General features: G+C 37.8%; 1 protein-coding gene across 2 annotated transcripts in view; it reads left to right on the top strand.

Annotated features, from left to right (window-relative positions):
• Positions 1–19637, top strand: part of LOC137295689 (SRSF protein kinase 1-like) — a 64947-nt gene that overhangs the window by 31569 nt on the left and 13741 nt on the right. For both annotated transcript variants that reach the window (XM_067827173.1, XM_067827174.1), the window contains 7 exons: positions 1189–1297; positions 13520–13607; positions 14082–14169; positions 14779–14885; positions 15268–15430; positions 17010–17155; positions 18721–19003. In XM_067827173.1, the coding sequence (XP_067683274.1) occupies positions 1189–1297; positions 13520–13607; positions 14082–14169; positions 14779–14885; positions 15268–15430; positions 17010–17155; positions 18721–19003 (984 nt within the window). The remainder of the gene's footprint in view (positions 1–1188; positions 1298–13519; positions 13608–14081; positions 14170–14778; positions 14886–15267; positions 15431–17009; positions 17156–18720; positions 19004–19637) is intronic.

Genomic DNA, 19637 nt, shown 5'->3' with positions numbered 1-19637 from the left:
TCGTCCAGTCTTGTGTTATATCATTCACCCAGTGTTGTTTTAATCAGATCTTAGTTCCCTGTTTCTGTACCATGGCTTGTGTAGCTCTAGGGGCAATCTGATTTCAGTTGGATTTATAGTTCACTTGGCTGTAAGGTTCTTGTGATGCATGACATCTGTCATTAACTTCTGGTATTTGGATCATTCTCTGTAAAAAGCTAGAAGCTGTTGGTCCCTGTACTAGTGTCTCATTAAGATGTCCTGAAAGAATTCTGATGCAGTTTCAAGTTACCCTCCTGAGGAAGTCAATTTGACATTCCAAATTATTTTGAAATAAGCTGAGGTTCAAAAACATTTGGCTTGTAATCTTGCCATCAGTATTTTCTGCTATTTCTGTGGGTAATTAATTTCAGATCTCTGAAACATCGGGGAACATGACATCAGTAAGACGTTTGTCCATGTGACACAGTGCAGTTAGTGTTTTTGCATTCTTTACAAAAAGGTTCAGGCCCATCTCTGTCAACATGGACATGGGCATCTTTCCTAAATCACAAGGGCTTCCGTACTTTTTACTGCTTGAGTTATCTTTTTGGTTGGCAAGAGTGCTACAGGGCCATGTAGTGTTCACGTGCTTAAGAAAGTTCACGTTGCCATGGAAAAACACATATACACACAGACATGGACACTTCTCAGAAACATTTGTTCCCTGTGGCAGTGGTATTATAAGTCGGGTTTGATGCTTAAAGCATTTGTTGCAACAGTTTAAAATCTATGTTAAGAATGAAAGTTGGCCAGAGGAACGCTTCATGGATTCGGCATCTGCTAGGTCATTTCCTTGTGAGGCTCAGTTGTCTCAGGCACTGCAGAATTTTGTCCCTTGGACATTGCATAATTTTGCGATTATGAGTTTGAATCCTATATTTGCTCCTTATTACGATGCCTGGTTTGTCAGGACCACAGTTGTGATTGTGTGCCTTTCCAAACTGGTAAATATTTCTGCCTATCACATGGGTCTTTTCTCTTGCATGATGACAAAATACTGTGATCCCCAAGTCACTAACTTAAATGAATCATTAATGTTTGAAAAACTGCAACTCGCATTACACTGTTTAAACTTATCTCAACCAAAAGCAGGAAAACTGTCAAGCCTTGCTTTTTTATTAGAGATGTATGGTAGACTTATGTTAAGCGTTTTTGTACATGTTGTAGGTGGCTACCACCCTGTCAAGATTGGAGACATGTTCAACAGCCGGTACCATGTTGTCAGGAAACTAGGATGGGGACATTTTTCAACAGTCTGGCTCAGCTGGGATATGCAGTGAGTATACTTAAACTTTTCCTTTGACACTGACTGGATCTGTACCAACACACTTTGGTTTTTTCTTTTTCACCCTAAAATGTCAGGATTGGGTAGGTCTGTATCTTTACTCTGGTATGAGATTTTAAATCTCACAAACTAACCTTGTAGACAGAACCTTGTAGGTGGGTTGTGTTTTTGGTTAGATATAGTCTGCTTTTAATTTAGGAATTGTGCAAAAATAGGTTTCCTATGACAAAATTTATATCTTACTTGATACTTGATAGGACTGAGAAAAATATGAATTTGCTGCACATATCATGCTTACCCAAGACCCTGGCATTTTAGACACACATACACAGGACAAGTGTACACTGAAGTCATCAAAAGCTTTATCTTTTTGTCAAACCTGTATAAGTATCAAGACCAAATGCAAACATCAGCAACTTGTGGTTTAACCATGGCATTAAAGTATATTTTTTTCATTAAATGATATGTGACCAACAAACCATCTGTTATAATCGTCCTATAGTAATGATCCATGCAACCCGAATACCATCGTTGCCCTTCATAGCCGTAGTACCTTATCACAAATGTTTCAATCTTGACAAGATACTTATCATGCTTAGCTAGTTACGGAAATTAGCTACATGCCTGTTCTTGCACATTTGACAACAATTTGCAGGTCATCTCTTCAGTTTTGCGGCCATTTCGCCCATTTTGGGCCTTCCACTGGTTGGAATTTTTCACACAGCAAAGAAAGCTTCCATGGTATCATGGTACTAAATGCCACACCAGAATAGCTGACAGTCAACATAGAACTGACATTTCCCTATACTGAGAGCACCAGTTCATGACCTTATAGGGATAACACTGTATATTTTGTGTTAATGATTTATTTGTTCGGAAGAATTGCCAGTTTGTTGCTAGGATAGAGATATACAGTAATCGCTGTAATAAGCAGACCTACAGTACAGTAATTTCATTATAATCAATGTTCTTGAAAGTTTTTCTCTTGTAAGAAATTAGGTAAGATTTTAAGTATATATTTGGATATAAAAGTCTATTAATGATTTTGAAATAGTGTTTATTAAAGTAACTTATTGTAGAAGGATACATAGCTAAATGGCTGTCCATTACAAAATTAACCAAACCCAGTCATGACGTCCTCATGTGATGAATGTACATGTCTTAAGTGGTTTCCAAGGCTATTTTAGTGGAAACTCATCTCTGAAAATGTGGGTAATGATTTTGGTGGTTAAAATGTTTGGACAAGAAAATGGACTTTGAAGAATATTTGCGTATGGTCTTGAACCATTGCTTTTTCTGTATGACTGGTGCCAAGTCAGGAGATATAAGAACACCAGTTGTGTACATACGTCCATGCTGTTGGATTACATAGTCCAGTGTGTACCAGATTTACCACATAAATCCCGAGTCTACTCGGGAACTAGCTTTTACATAAATTACCACTTTGAAACAGTTTGAGCTAACCCCTGACTTTCTTCTGGCACAGGATTCAGGTATTTTGTGGAGGTGCTTAATTAGTGGATCATCCCAAAAGTCTTAGTGCTTGTTATTTGTTGTAGGTTTGTTAGAAGACCCATGCAAATATTGATTCCTTCTGTGGGTTTCAATCTGAAGTGCATTGCAGTGTTTCTAAGTTTAAGACTTGGGTGGTGATGGTTCATTTATTAGTGTGCTCTACTCCCAACAGCACTTCTATGAACACACCTTTACCCAAGCATTCGTGTAATTGGGCGTTGTTTGTTAGCGCTTCATTTTCAGGTCAGGAGTAGCCCATGATTGACAGTTTGTGTTAAATTGAAATAATTACCCGAAAGGTACTTGCACACTCATTGCCTGTGGTAAAATTTCTGACAAATTGCAGTCAGTGAGATGGATGGCAAATATGATAATTTGTGTAGTGGCATATATATAGACAGTTGATTTTTAATTTTTCTTCCCTGAGCAGAAACATGCACATGCAGACAACACTGAAAACAGCATCTTAATAAATCCATTCTGAGATTCACATTTGTTCACATTACACTAACTGTTAAAAGAAAGATGTACATTGTACATCTGGCTTTAATCCTTTTAACGAACGATATTTCATTCAATATTTTTATGTCTGGCATGTCTGGTACAAGGTTGCCTGAGTGGTGTTGTGGCCAAGTGGTTCACTTGTCATGCTGAAGACCTGCACCTGTATTGTCGAAACCTTCATAGGCCTAAGAATTCTTAACTCTGATCGTAGCCAACATGTTAAGAATGGGTTTAAGAATTTGTAGGGCTACACCATTCGAGAATAGCTAGCCAGGGTTTCTTTCTCCACATGGGTACATGTATGAAGCCCATTGCTGGTGTCCCTTCTAGTGATATTGCTGGAATATCACTAAAACTAGTGATGGGAATCACAACCAAATCCACTATCAATTATCGAATGACTTGTAGTGAATGATTATCAATGATAATAAAAATGCATTCATTTTTTTATATTATAATCACCAGTGTTATGGATTTTTTCCCCAGTTGTTTTTTTCTAATTAATGGTCTTTTTGTCATCACTAATACTGTTATGTGCACATGCAAGGAAGGCAATGGTTTTGTAATTATACGGTAAAAGTGGTTAAAACTTTGCAGTGCACATAGCTTTATGCTATTGAATGCATGTTTGTTTGTGAATATTTGTCAAATTTAATGGTTAGTTTACTTCATTCAATTGTGTTATGCTTTAACAACAAAATCCTGATTAATTGAAAATATGTTTTTAACAATTAATAATTATTTTTCATCCTTCTTTAGATTGATTTTCGATCATCGGAACTCCACTATCTGAAAGCAGCATAAAACAATACCCACTTAACAGATCTGCATCAGTAGTTCAACATTGCAGTTTGCTGATCAGGCTTGCATCCTTTGGGCTTGCAGGAACCCTATGTTTGTGGGTTTTGATATCAGTTTTTCCAAGATAGGATTCATCACAAGGGTACAATGTGTAAAGACTATTTCTGCTGTCCCATGCCATGATATTTGCTGGAATATTGCTAATAGCAGTGTAAAAGGAAACACTCTCATCCACTACACACTTCCTCTTTTGAAAAATGATTATATTAGGATTACTTTTTGTTAATAGATTTGAATGGGGGAATGACATAATATTGCAAAGGCCTTAATTATTATAACCAAGGTAAGAAATAACTTTACTTTTCAGCACTGAATTAAACTTTTGCTTTGTTTACATTGTAGGTGTGTATGTTGTATTTCTTTGAAGACAAATGTTACTGACATGCTATTTTGATTAATGGCTTCATAATCATGTGAGATGGAATGGAACTTCACGATCATTTAATTGATTAATACTGGTTTGGTAGCGTAATAATGTTTACTCAGCATGAACAAGATACAAGTTTTTAATTTTCACTGCATGCTGTATGGCTAATGTTGATAATCTAGAACACGTCAAGGTTAGTTGTCAATTCTTTTTGCCATGACTATTTTAATTTTAAGCATTTCAGAAATGCATTTGTTCCCTGAGTTCTTCTTTCACCATACACGTCTTGTATAAAGAAATATCAGACTCAAGCAGTAAATTGAAACAGACTCATGCTCAAATTTACAAGCTGGGCTTCACAACATCACATTGATTATGGACAATTTGCACAAGTTAGGCAGCCGCCACTCATTGCTGTATCATACAGTATCCAGGTAGAACCACATGTGTACAACCAACATTATTTCCCCTACTGCCTAACCTTGCATGCTATGCTGAAGCCTTAAATGAAGCAAGTCTAGATTTTCTCAGATTCAGGACTCTCAACTTAATTGGGTACCTTTTCAGTTTCAGTGGGCTTATATGTTACTATCAAAATTTTATATATTCAGGAACTAAGCGTTAGTTTCAAGTAGAACCAAGCACCAGAGATGTTCCAGAGTCAAGACTGGTTAGCCCCAGCAGCAGCAGCACCCATCCATTACTACCCAACTCTCCTCCATCTCGGTCACGTCACTTTCTGCTCCATTCCTGGAGCATGGAGCTGTGCTTAAGTTAAGATTCTGAATGGTTAAAAACATAAACCCTGAATGTCTTTATGTGGCAGTTATTCGACTTAAAAAGACAAAGAAACACACAGACAAAGGACAATGTTTTAAAGGGGAGAATCTTCTTTGCTGCATGTTTGATGGTGAGCAGATGTTAGATCCTGATTGATCTCATGCTCAGCTCTGGCATGTGAGGCTTGTGTCGGTGGGGCTTTTAGGCATGAAGCCTCTGCTCCCAAGTGCAGAATTCTTGTCATACTCCTTCTTGACATGATGGTGTTATTCACAGTAAGTTTAAATACCTTTTATGAAGCTACTTAAATTATGATATGAGGTGTGAAAGTAGTGAATGGTTTCTTTTTTTTTTTGTATTTTTTGTTAACCTTAAATCAACATTGTGATAGTCAGGATTCAATGTTTTGAGCTGATAAGTCTTTCATGCACGATACATTATAGGAAGCTGTGAGGATTGTCACGTTTCATAGTTTTAGCTCACAGTTTGCTGGTTTTGGAATGAATGGGACATTTGATAAGTTTACAGGGGGGTTTAAAACTTCATAAATGGTGGGGTTGCCAAGTGGTTAAGGTGTTCACTCATCATGCTGAAGACTCAAGTTCGAGTCCGTACCTTGGTACAAAATGTGAGGCCCATTTATGATGTACCCTGTCGTGATATTGCTGTAATAATGGTTAAAGCGAAAAAAGCATACACCCAGTTATTCATTATCCTGATATCATGATGTGGTTTTATATTGGGGGGAAATGTATCATGGGAATGAACAATTTATTGAGTTTATCAACACAAATGTAGATGTTTATTAAGCAGTATGCCCATTGCTGAAATCAGTAGTTGTCACAATGTATAGATTTGTTGCTAAATATGGCCAGCCAAACTCATGAAATGAGACAGTTCTTTCCATTCATTACTGAATGTTTTATTGTGTGTGGTAATAGACTAGCATTTATACAATGGCAGTGGGTCAACAAAAGAATGTGTGGCTATTAGTTCAAATGAATATGTGTAGGCAAATGACAAAGGAAAGTGGATGTTATTCATCTTTGCTAGTGCTAGAGTGATTACTATTTTTTGGTCTTGCATCACACTTAGGAGATAAACATCATGTGTTGGCCAATTTCCGGGTGTTATTGAGTATTTGAAGCACGGGAATGCATTTGGAACTGACGGCGTCAGCCGGAGGTTTCAAATGAAATATTCCCGTGCTTCAAATACTCAATAACACCCGGAAATTGGCCAACACATGATGTTTATCGACATTGTAAACAAAAGAGTAAACCAAAGGTGTTTTACTGTCTGCACTCGTTTACATCGAGTAGGGGTACAGCAGTGAAGTGTCGTCAGCTGGCCATATCAGCTGGTTCCCATGGTAGCATCTGGAGTTGTTCATTTGTGACGTCATTCTAACTTTACGTCACAATATGATTTGAATTACGTCACCACTGTTGATGACACAACAAAACAATTGTTTGCGTGTCAATACGCAGTGAATAGTCTTGCAGTTTCCGGGAATCTAATACTATTTGATCATGTTTTTCAACCAATCAGATTACAGAACACAGTAACTTTTGGTTTACAATGTTTGTTAACAGAATTGTTGTAATGTATTGACACATTTATTATACACCAAGTCTGACCAATTCGACCAATATGATGTTGCCATATTGGACATGAATTGCATGAAAGGTTGCTGACATGGGAGATGTTCAGACAGTTACTTGGTTGGTGCATTTCATCCTTAATTTCATAGACTAATGCTCATGATGATAGTCACTAGATTGTCCATTCAGAGGATATAGTGGACAGTCAGCATGCAATTTGAAATCCATTACAAGTAGTGCAGAGATACCAGCCTCTATGACTTTGTTAAAGTTGCTACAAATTTAGCCTCAAACTATGCCTATACTGTTGCACAAGAAATTTTAAGAAAATTAATGAAAAACCATTGCAATTCGGATCTGTAGAAAAAACAACAACATATTTTCATGGATTAAATACATTTTCAAGAGGTGACAAGATGATATGATGCTTATTGGAGGCTGTTGGAGGTAAGTGAAATTACAGCTCTACTCCACCTGATTAGTGTCATATTATCTCTCTCAGAATCCATCCTGATTTTAAGTATTTAGTTGGTCAAAGAACAAATTATTTTTTTTCTTGTAACAACTATTTGCAATACTTTGCTGTTGGTGTGGTATCTTCTTAGACAAGCTTTTCAGTACTAGCTCAAGCAGACAGACACACACATGCACTTTATAGCCACTTTAAGCCACATTTCCCAATACCTCTCCTGCTGAGAGAAAGTCAAAGAAGGTCTGAATGTTTGGTTGTGTTGTGAAGGTGTATTATGACAAGGCAATGTGTTAATTACAGCAGTAACACACTTCAGGGATGAGTCATGCTACTTGTGCCCACACTACTGGTAAATGTCAGAGCTTGCTATAATAATGCTGAAATTTTCCTTGGTCACTTGTACTTTACCCAATTTTAGTGGTCATCCTTGAAATACGTCAGACATGTTGAGGATCTCAGCAATTATACAAGATGTTTGATTTCAGTATTGATTTCATCAGTCAATGCATGGATCCTTCTGGTATGACTAGAGGTGTGCTGTGTGGTTGTCAGTGATTTGGTCCAGTTATGTGTTTGTATGGGGATATGGGGTAGCTTGGTGGTAAAGCGTTTGCTTGTCATGCAGACACCCAGGTTTGATTCCCCACATGGGTACAATGTGTGAAGCCATATCCTGGTGTTCTCCCAAATAGTGCTAAAAGCAGCATCAAACTGAACTTGCTCACTGAGCTAGAAGGGTAGTCTTTTGTAACACAGTGGAACTAGATAAGTAACTTTGGGAAAATCCAGTATGATCTCTTTGACACTTAAAATGATTTCCAGATGTCTTCATGAGGTTATTTGTCTTTTTGTTTTTATCATATATGCACAAAAATGGGTGCATATTTGAAAAACACAAGAAGCTCTAGTTTAGAATTGGTCTTCAGCAATAAATATTTGTTGTGCAAGCCAACAAATAGGATTTGGTGGTCAGGCAATGTGACTTGGTTGACTCATGTCATTGTGTCACAGTTGTGTGGATCAGTGCTTGTGCAGTTGATCACTTCATTTTCTGGTCCAGACAGAAGTATTTATAGACCACTGCTTTATGGCTGAGTTTGGCTATTCTATCATGGGTTGGAATTCAGGAATGTCTGAAATGATGCAGAATATCATTGATTGGGACCTCTCATGGTTCAGGCAGATTAACTTAGATTTTCATTCTCAATTTTTTCAGTAAAGTTATCTCTAACTAGGAACATGTTTATATCAGTTTCATGGACATATATTCAGGATTAAGTACAGTGTGGTGACAGAAAACTGACCTGTCTTTTTAAATAAATAATTATCAGTAAATCAGTAAGAAATTCGAAGGTGTGACCCACTGTAAATATTGTCTATAGTGATTCACTGAATGCTTAAATGTGAATCTCTTTTTTGCACATACCATAATTACCTGTGAAGATCCAGGTTAGAATTGATCTTCAATAATCCATGCTTGTTGTAAAAGGCAACTTGCAGGATTGGGTTGTCAGACTTGCTGACATGACCACATGTCATCAGTTCCCAGTTGCATAGATTTATGCTCATGCTGTTGTACACTGGATTTGTTGGTCCAGACTGGATTATTTACAGGCCGCTGAGTGCAGCGTTGAACTAGAACTCACTCACTTATCCCAAAATTGAAAAAAAAATAACACTATCTTGGTGAATATAGCAGTTAAGTATTATGTTTCATTGATATTTATAAGAATTGCTGCGATTTAGATGCTTTTACAGTATTGTTAACAAAAAGATTCTGCTGTCACTGAAGCCCAATGGGCATCATGCATTGCATGACCAGTAGTTTGGAGTGATGTCATATCTCTGACAAATGTGAGAGCTGCCACAGACAGTGCCGACAGAAAGCTACTGTTGACTTTTTGTGATTTCTAGTGTCGATAAAACAGCGCATGTTTCAGATTAGGTTGTGGGTGACTGAGTACTAGATTTCTGAACAGTGTGACATTTGAAGTTGCCAGCTAATGCTGTTTGTACAAAATGGAACATTTCTTTTCTTCCAGTTTCCTAGACAGCATAAATTGTGTACATGACTATATCAAAGTCTGTCATGGCTTGTTTTCTAGCGCAATTGTTAGCCGAGTTTGCAAAGCCTGAACATAATATACTGTAAAAAATATGTTGATAATAACAAATTACATTTGTCCAGTATTGAGAACACATTTTTATGAGGTCACTGAATACATGACTATATCAAAGTCTGTCATGGCTTGTTTCCTAGTGTACTTGTTAGCCGAGTTTGCAAAGCCTGAACATAATATACTGTAAAAATTATGTTGATAATAACAAATTTCATTTGTCCAGTATTGAGAACACATTTTTATGAGGTCACTGAATACAAGTGCATGATCATGCAACATCAGTTGTTCCCCATTAGTAGGGACATCAGAAGAGTCAAACTGCTCCCAAACAACATATCATTGGACTCTGGATGTCTTGTGACAGTGATTTGACTTACTGTCTGATATACTTCACTGTTTGTGCTGAGTGACAGTAAACTTTATGCAGTTGTTGACTTTTCAAGAGTTTTGACTGTTGAGTGAGAACTGGATTTTCTGTATTCCATGATAAAACAGAGAAACTGAAAGTGTCGTGACTCAGACATTGAAAACCACGTGTGCATGTGGTCAAGATTTCCTAATCCAGGGTCTCTACCTTCAAAGCTGTTGAAGTACTATGACATTCGTAAGCCTGTCATAGAATATATTACTCATGAAGATCTGTTAGTTGCTTTCTGTTTCGATGTTGTCAAATCCCAATTAGTAGATCGTTGCTCATGATGCTGAACACTGGATTGTTAGGTCCAGACTGCCGACATGTGATAATCAGGGTCCTGGTATTCAAAGCATTCATAGCAGTATGAAATTGTACGCCTACAATAAACTGTATAGAGTTTTGATAGATCCTAATGCTGTGTGGGACCTTATATCTGACTACCCCATATATCACTGTACAAAAGCAAGTATAGGGGGATATGTTTTCTGGAATAACATTGACATGCTGTAGGCAACCTCCAGAGAGTCATTATATGTTACCATTCCAGTTCCATCAGAACAATAATGACTTTAATTTCACCCTGCATACTGAAGGAATTTTCTGTCCAGGTATTCTGTCTTCCACTTATTCAGTTCCTGTCAATGGCTGGACATATACCAAAAATTAACAGATAATCAAGGGTTCTCTTGACACAATAACCTGCCCCTCAGTCACCATTCTAGACTCGGTTGGCCCATAAACCAAGTACTCCTGGCTTGTTGATTGATATTTTATGTGGCACAAATCAATCTATGGGATGGTTTGTTGATCACATTATGAAGCCTTAATGCTGTGCATAGCCTGTTGGAGTGTGTGCAGCTAGGCTGAAAATGACTATCAGTTTAGGTATCTTTTGTTATCAAGCGAAAAAGCTGCTCATGAAAAGAAGGGCTGAATGCCTTCCTGCATTGTCTTCCAGAGTCTGAGTGCTCATGTCACCAACACATTACTTTCATAAGGCTTGTCTAGTTTACTCAGCAGGACTCATTCCAGCTTGCACTATGTCATCGTAACATTATTCAGCACATTGTTTCATTACTACCAGTCACTGCTATTCAGGCAGTGCCATGTTGTAAGAAGTCTTCACCACAAATGGAATTTTAAAGGCACACTATCAGTGGTTTTGGGGTTTTGGGGTTTTTTTGGTCTTTTTAAATATTTTTCACAAACTCATAAGATACAGAGGAGGGTCATGATACAGTCAGTTGGTAAGGTTTAGGCTTTAGTAGTCATCATTTTGGCTTTGTAAATTTGTTGTGAAAAGATTTTCTGCTTATATTTTGTCAGTAAAATCCATAAAAAAGTGGAATATAAAAATGCAAAATCATGTTCATGCAAATGTGGATTGAATCATGGAAACAACTGCCTCTGATTTCTTTGATGTGTTTCATGTTTGGGATCTTGTAAATCAGTAAAGTTGCTGTCATTAGGTTTGGTTACATCTGACATATTGGCATTGATATGATAAACAGTACAGGTTATTGTATTCTGTTGGCTATTTTCAGTGGATGTATTTTTTAAATTTGACTTATCCCATGTTCATTTTGTTATTTAAGTTTATGGTTAACAGTAAGACCCATCAAGAATCTCAGAAAGGGTTTTGGTTGACTTCTGTTCTTTGACTTAATACTATATTTCTGTGGATAATGGTGTGGTTACATGTTTCAGGATGTGATGATATCATTGAACTGGACTACAGATAATTTTTCAACATCAGTAGTACACATTCCATATTTTGTCATTGCAGGAGTACATTTAGAGTACTGAATGGATTTGAATGGAATACTAGTAATCTTGTGTTTCTTTTCATGCATGCACCAGATCATTTGTTCTCTTATGTAAACAGGTCAGTAAAGAACAAAACACTGGTCTGTATCTGCTACATTTTATAGATTATTTTCTGGCATATAATGCATATTTTAATCCATATGTACTCTAATACATCCTTTATCTAGAGCCCTGATTTATGGTTAGTTGCTAAATTAATGCCTAGTCTCTGAAACCTATAACTTTGATTCCAAAACATTATTCCATTTAAATTCAGATGGAGACCCAGTGAGACGGGAGATTCAGAACTTGAGGATATTAGAAATTGTTGGCATTGCTGGAAGGCCTGGACAGAAGGGAAAAAATAATGTTTTGGAACTGTGAGAGAGACTAGTCAGTTCTTTCCACTTCTTGTACAACTACCTGTGAACCACAACTGGGTCTGGGTTTGAGAAATACTCAAAACTACTCACTAGTCAGAGCTTGTAAATTCTACTATGCTGGCTGGCGACTAATTCACTCTGGGTCATTTGCTATGTCAAAAAGCTAGAGGCTGGACCTTTGTTTGTCATCTGGTCTGTTTCTGAGGCTTGTCCATCATTTGATGATGTGTTTGTGGAGGTGACTCACTGCTGACAGGACCAATAGCCATGATACTGAAACGGAAGAGGTTGTGATATTTGGGCTTGCATCAAAATAGTGTTTAGCATCTCCCAATATGATTTGTTTAAAACCAAAATAGAACTAGAAAATCTTAGCTCCTTATGTTTAAAACAACAATATGATACACAAAAATAATCTCAGTATCTTGTGTCCAGCTTCTTTTTTTGTTTTGCTCTTCCATCACTGCAATTTTCTAGCTATTTGTAGTAGATTTCTTGTAAAAGGATGAATAAGATGACATGTCCATTGTTTATTCCTTTAAATTCAAAAGGATTTTTGTACCATACAAATTAATGTATACAGTACAGATTATAGTCAAAGGGCAAAGTGTTACAATATGTTATGGGAACATATTTTAAATTGACTTCACACTACACTGAACCAGAGATTAAAAATGTGGAATACAAAATCTGGTCCAAGGTTTACAAAATCTGGTCCAAGGTTTCAGTTGAGTTTTTAATGGGTTCTCAGTAAGTTGTAAAATAATGAGTAGTGTCAGTTACACATTTCTTAGAATTACGTTAGTAAATTACTCCATTGGACAGCAGATCATGCAAGTTGATTCCAGCAGTCATAAACATGCTTGTGAGCCTTATACATTTCCCTACACAGACATGGTCGGAAAGGTTTACCTATAAGGGTCGTAATGTATGGAGTGAGGCAGGAGTTGAGTTAATGCCTTTGTATCGTGGGAATCATTATACATGTCTTGTGGAATGCTTCTGCTGTTTCAGCTCTGATATGTGTCCCATCACATAAGTCTGTCATTTGATCATGGACAGCTTACATGCTATTTCAGAAATTCAGATAATGGTACGAGTCTTCTAATGTTCCTATGCTTGTCTGAGCGCAAACATTCTTGGAACATGTTCAGCTTTGTATGCCATAGTCTGTGTGATCGTGCATGTATGATGATATCTCAGTGGACTTGTGCCATGAAACCAACATTGTGGTTCAGACTGTAAAACACTTACATGATCAATAATCTTGATGTGTAGTTTGAAATGTTAATGATGATAATTATGGATGACGATGACAGTGATGATTATGACAATGATGACCTTGGTGGTGGTGGTGATGATGATGATGGTTTGTTTCTTTTTCAGACAGAAGAGGTTTGTAGCCCTGAAGGTGGTAAAAAGTGCACAGCATTATACAGAGACAGCCCTGGATGAAATTAAATTGTTAAAATGTGTAAGTGTGTAAAGAACTTTATACATTTCTGCACCGGCTATTCCTGTGAGATCCATGTAATGTTGCTCATTTGCAACTAGAAATGACTTGATTTACTAGCAGGAACAGTGATGTCAGGATACCTTTTACAAAACCTGAAATTATACTTCTACTCTGCAGGCTAATGTAGAGATGCATTCTCTGTCACTTTCCAATACATTCAAGTGGCCATATGGGTTGTCAAAGTATGAGTTATGAGACACTATTTTATGTACATCACAAGAAAAAGAAATAGATTGTTTGGTGAGAATGGCTCAAATGCCTGCAGCATACTTGGACAGATGACAAGGGAAACAGCTGTGAAGAATTGCTTACACTGATGAATTTATTTTAATCTGCTGGACTGGGGTCTCTCCATATTGGGATTCCTGACAAATTTAGGATTGTTTTTCATTGTGTTCTGTTGGTTGATTTTTTTCTTATTTCTTTCGTCAGGTTCGCAACAGTGATGAGAATGACCCCTACAGAAAGAAGACAGTGCAGTTGCTGGATGATTTCAAAATAACAGGGGTGAATGGGACACGTATCCTTGAAATGACCAACTAACAGCCTTTATGGTTCCACCTCCTAGTAACCAGTCCTTTGGATTTGTGAAAAAAACGACCATGATATATTATTTTAAAAAAAATGATACTTTTTGTTATCTTGCCTGGTGCCTGGGACTGATTGGATAAGACAGGATCGGATCTGATCAGCTTATAGACAGTGAAATATGTCTGAGTAGGATGTTGATGTATAAACCAGAACGTGGTATCCCTGTGGGCTAGTAGTACAAGCCTGGACCAGTCTGGACTGTTTGGACTAGTATGAGCACATTCGTCACCAACAATCTTTTACCGCAACTTTGATTCCATGCATTCTTTACCTCTTACATAGCCTTAGTGGCCAAAAGCAGTAAAGCGATTGCATGTAAATGATAAATTTTTAAAATGTGTGTTAATACAAATTCAAGAGTAAAAATACCAAATCATGTTTCCTTTGAAATTTTTGTATGAGAAGATCATAAATAAGAAGATCATGTTTTATGAACTGTGTATGTATCTTCTAGGATTATAATGATTTTGTATCATTGTAATTTTAGCCTCAAATGATTTCATATGTAATATAAATTTTAATCCTTAATCCATGACAGATGTATGTATGGTGTTTGAGGTTTTGGGCTATAACTTGTTGAAGCTTATCATCCGGTCCAGCTATCAGGGTATACCCCTCCCAAATGTCAAATGTATAATAAAACAGGTGAGTGATGTAGGGGAGACAACTCTAGCAATGTCATTTTCTGTAGAATTCTTTTCATCTCCCAGTCTTTTGTGGCTGATAAAGGTCGATACATTGGCACATTATTGGTCTTCCATGGTTAGCAGTTTCACATTTAGCTATAAGACCAATTTGGATTTAATGGATTTGTATTTTCAAGTGGGAAAAGTGTTTGAATACATTTCAATAACTTGTTTCAATTTCTGAAGTTAGAGCTGGTATGATAAGTGCCTAGTATCTGTTACCATTATCTATCTAACTTTATATTATGCCCCGAAAATTATGACTTTAAAGTTGCTGTAATGATGTGCGTTTATGGTTTGAGTTTTTGATAGGTTTTAAATGACAGATTTCTGTTTTGCAGGTGCTGCAAGGGCTGCACTACCTTCATTCCAAGTGCAAGATCATCCACACTGATATCAAACCTGAGAACATTCTCATGTGTGTCGATGAAACCCACATCCGGAAACTAGCAGCTGATGCTTTTGAATGGCAAAAACTTGGTCTCAAACTACCAGGCTCCGCAGGTGGGTAACTAATAGGGACTGGCTGCCAGATGGATTTAGGGAAAGGGCTTAACTTATCAGTTAATGGGGAAAAAAATGAAGCGTGTTGAGTTGCAGGAAGATGTTTCTTTGGATTTTGATTGTTGCTTGCATCTGCAGCAAATAGAGAATGCTAACGAGGTCTCATTACATACAAATTATACAAACAAGCTTCCTTCCTGTAGTATCTGACGATGAGGTCACATACCAGTTTCGTATAATTCTTATGTAATGAGACTGAGTGTGGTATTTTATTTATAACCAACGTCTTTCATGTATTGATTTGTGAAAATAGCATGTGTTTCAACGAGTTTCATAAAGAGGCTGCGGAAGAATTGTATACTGTAGAACATTTTTTTGACGTCACACTGTATTGACGTCACTGTGCCATTTTCATCTGCCCCCTTTGTAACCTGTGTCACGATGCATGTCATGTGCCCTCGCCTCATACAGCCTTCCACAATAAACTACTTGTAGCATCACGTTTGTTGGTTTGCAGTTACTTCACTCGGCTGACATCACTTGTGGAAACATTACATGTTTGGTTTTAGATGAATATGATGTCTCAGTTTGAATTACAATTAAACAGCAACACAAGTTTGTTCGCAAAAATGAAGAACTGTATATGATAGAAAAAACATTCCTTGGGGATAACAAAGAATTATCTTATGTGTACGTGCCCATAATGCATAAGTTGTAGAATGAATGAATTGTAGAATGAATGAATTCACATGTTTGTTATGGATGAAAAAGTAGTATCACAATGGTACCAAACTGAGATGTCATCATTTATCCAATGAAATCGTTAGTAACTCAGTTCAAGTCCTTATGACCGGGTCAGTGAGATGTCATCATTTATCCAATAAAATTGTTAATAACTCAGGTCAAGTGCTTATGAACAAGTCAGCACGATATGACACTTGTGTGACATATGAAATTAGTATGCAGCAACCAGTCCATTGACCATGTGGGTAATAAATGAAAATGTTCACTGACACATGGTATTTTCTATCTGAAGCCTTGATACATACTGCCTACATCAGTGCATTTTCAATTCTGCATTGAGTTAAATAAATATTCAGCCTAGCAGTAGGTTTATGAGGCAGCTTGATTGATAGGGTGGTCAGTCTTCGTCACTGATGTGTATTTCATTGTTCACAAAATCCATCACTATTTTGTTTTGTTTAAACCTGTGAGGTTCAGGTCAGAATGGATCTTCAGTAACCTACGCAGGTTGTAAGAGGCGTTTCACAGGATTGGGTGGCCAGGCTCACTGACTTGGTGGACACATGTCATTGTATCCCAGCTATCTAGATTGATGCTTATGCTACTGATCACTGGAATGTCTGGTCCATACTCATTCACTACAGATAGCTGCCATATTGCTGAGTGCAGTGTAAAAGTAAATTTACTCATTTGTCTGGTCTAGATTCATATTTTCAGGCTGAAATATTGCTTAGTGTTGCAGTACACAACAGTTGTGATTAGAAACTGAATAGAATATCATGATCTGGAATAGTTGCTGGTGTGTTTCTTTCAACTGCCATGGTCATATTTTCAGTGAGCACAGCCCCAAAAGAAAAGCCCTTGGATCCAAGTAAGATGTCAAAGAACAAAAAGAAGAAGCTGAAAAAGAAAATGAAGAAACAACAACAGCTGTTGGAGATGCAGATGCAACAGATTCAGGAATTAGAAACAGCACCTCAGGTAACAGCTTTGTTTCTACCCTGCCAACGAAATGGAATCACAGTAGTACTTGTATGATGAACATAATGGTTGATCATCTGAACACAGTTCTACAAAGCATTCTTTGAATGACATGTAGTAACTCTATTAGTAACGTTTGAACTATAACACAGAAGTAGCTTCTTGACTCTTTGAGGGACCCACTCTAGACCTACTGAATGGTCCAGTCCAGGGGCCCCTTTCACAAAGCTCTCGTAAGCCTAAGGTCTCGTAACTTTTCTCGTAGCATTGCTACTTCCTATGTTACAGTATAGGAGATACGAATGTTACGAGAAAAGTTACGAGATCTTAGGCTTACGAGAGCTTTGTGAAACGGGGCCCAGGGCTCCTTTCACAAAACAACTTTTACTAAGGTTACCTTAACACCCATTCTTTAACATTGCACTACAGTTACCTTCACTGAATCAACCTTTCTGCAGTGGTAAAGAATGGGGGTTTGTTGAGGTTAACCTTAGTATGAGGGGTATCAAAAAGTTCCAGTTATCACCAAGAAGTTACTGAGGAATCAGGATAAAATTGTGACTGTAACATCAGTGATCCTTATGAAGTTAATGGACCAAGAACTATCTACTTCACTATATCCAGTCTTATGCTGTGTAATCCTACACACCAGTACCCCCAAATATGGAGAAGATTGAGGCACGCAGTGTAATTAACTTTCTTGCACTTAAAGGGTTGCACTGGACGACAAATTCATGATAAGGTGATATTTGTTTATGGTGATGATAGGCTATCCTATGACACTGTTGAGAAATGGAAAAGGAATTTCCAAACTAGTCACATGTCGCATGCCTTCAGAGTCTTGTAACCATGGACAAATGTTTGGTTTTAATGATCCAGAGATGAAGAAGCCACAGTGTGGATGTCATTTTGATGACATGAATGGGGTCATTCAGGGGACTTCTATTCAGTCGGTTTGTGCACGGTCAAGAAACGGTGGGAGAAATGTGTAACTCGGGATGCTGGCTATGTACAGTATTCATTAGTCATAAGGACATGAAAGTTTCTACCCTGAATGAGTCTTAGTGATAATTAGATTGCTTCATGAAAGGAGCCCCAGAACTGATTATTTTTTTCGAACCCTTGCCAACAATATTAATGAGAAAGTGTTCTACAACAAACCGACAGACAAAACAAATTCTAACATAACCAAAGCATGGGTTTGTAGAATAGAAACCTGTTCATAGCAGACCCTTTTGCAGAACACCTTTGGTTGGTATTGGAGAAACACTTGTTGATAGAGAGTTGCATTGGTTAGATGCCTTAATGTTGCTGGTAGAGATGGATTGGAAACCCTGAGTTGCCCAAAGTATGACTGAGAACTACAGTACCATAACATGCCCTTTCTAAAATGTTTTTGGGTAACTCCTACAGTAGGTTGGGAAAGAGTGAATGAAGGATCACACAAAAATGTTGGAATACGTTTTGTTTGTAAAATGTATTGCAGTATAAGAGAAATACCGTCTTTGTCACAGTCTTGTTATTAACCTGACTTCAGCTGATATTTTCCCATCCTGTTCTTGTAGCCCCCAGAGAACCAGGAAGAAGGGGGCACACTGACCAACAGTGAGAGCTCCAACAGCCTCCAGCAGCTGGGTGAGATGGGAAGTTTGCCCACCCCTAGTGAGAGCACCAGCAGCCTACAGGAATTGGCAGGAGATACCGAGAACAACAGGGACAGCCCACCGCAAGACAACAACGAACCAATCGTAGTAGACAACGCTGACACCGATACCACTACCACCAACACAGACAACAGTGTCAAGACTGAGGAGAACATGGAGGAACAAGAAAATAATAATTCAGCTGGTAGGTTTGAGTTGAATAATTATGATAGTGTGTATCCGTGTGGTGCTCCTTACTTCAAACTTGAAAAGCTGATCAGTGGCGCTTCTTTTCATTATTTCCATTGAGTGTACTCCTGAAGTTCTTTCTTATCGTTGTTAGCATTATACGACTGCCAGAAAGTTTGCGGCATTACCATTTCATCCTACTGGGTTCCCACCCATTCGCTCGCTCGCTCACCCTCTTGATGCACATGTGCATTTCAAACAGTCACTTTCCTCAGGAGTCTCCACGTGTAGCATGTGTGGCAGGACTGAATCCTTAGAAACTCTTGGGAGCCAATCTTGTTGAACAGTCACACATCCATCTAATCTCCACAACTTCTTGACTCATTGACATTGGTAGTGTGGATTGAAGGTATCTTGGCACCAAAGTGATTAACATAGACTCAGGGTCATTGTCTGGCTATGGTTTCATGTGTTTCATTCTCCTGTCGCACCACAGTGTGACATCTCATACTGGGTGTCAGGTTTATCATGACCTCTCATTACAGGAAGTTCGGAATGTCAAACTGTAAGTGGATTCAAGTATGATTGATACCTTTCATGTATGAGTACAGTTTTGTTATTCTAGAAGAGAACTGTCTTTTTCAAAATGC

Source organism: Haliotis asinina, chromosome 9 (assembly GCF_037392515.1).
Source record: "Haliotis asinina isolate JCU_RB_2024 chromosome 9, JCU_Hal_asi_v2, whole genome shotgun sequence".
Lineage (NCBI taxonomy): Eukaryota > Metazoa > Mollusca > Gastropoda > Lepetellida > Haliotidae > Haliotis > Haliotis asinina.
Note: the sequence above shows the minus strand (reverse complement) of the source record. Positions and strands in the feature narration are given on the sequence as shown.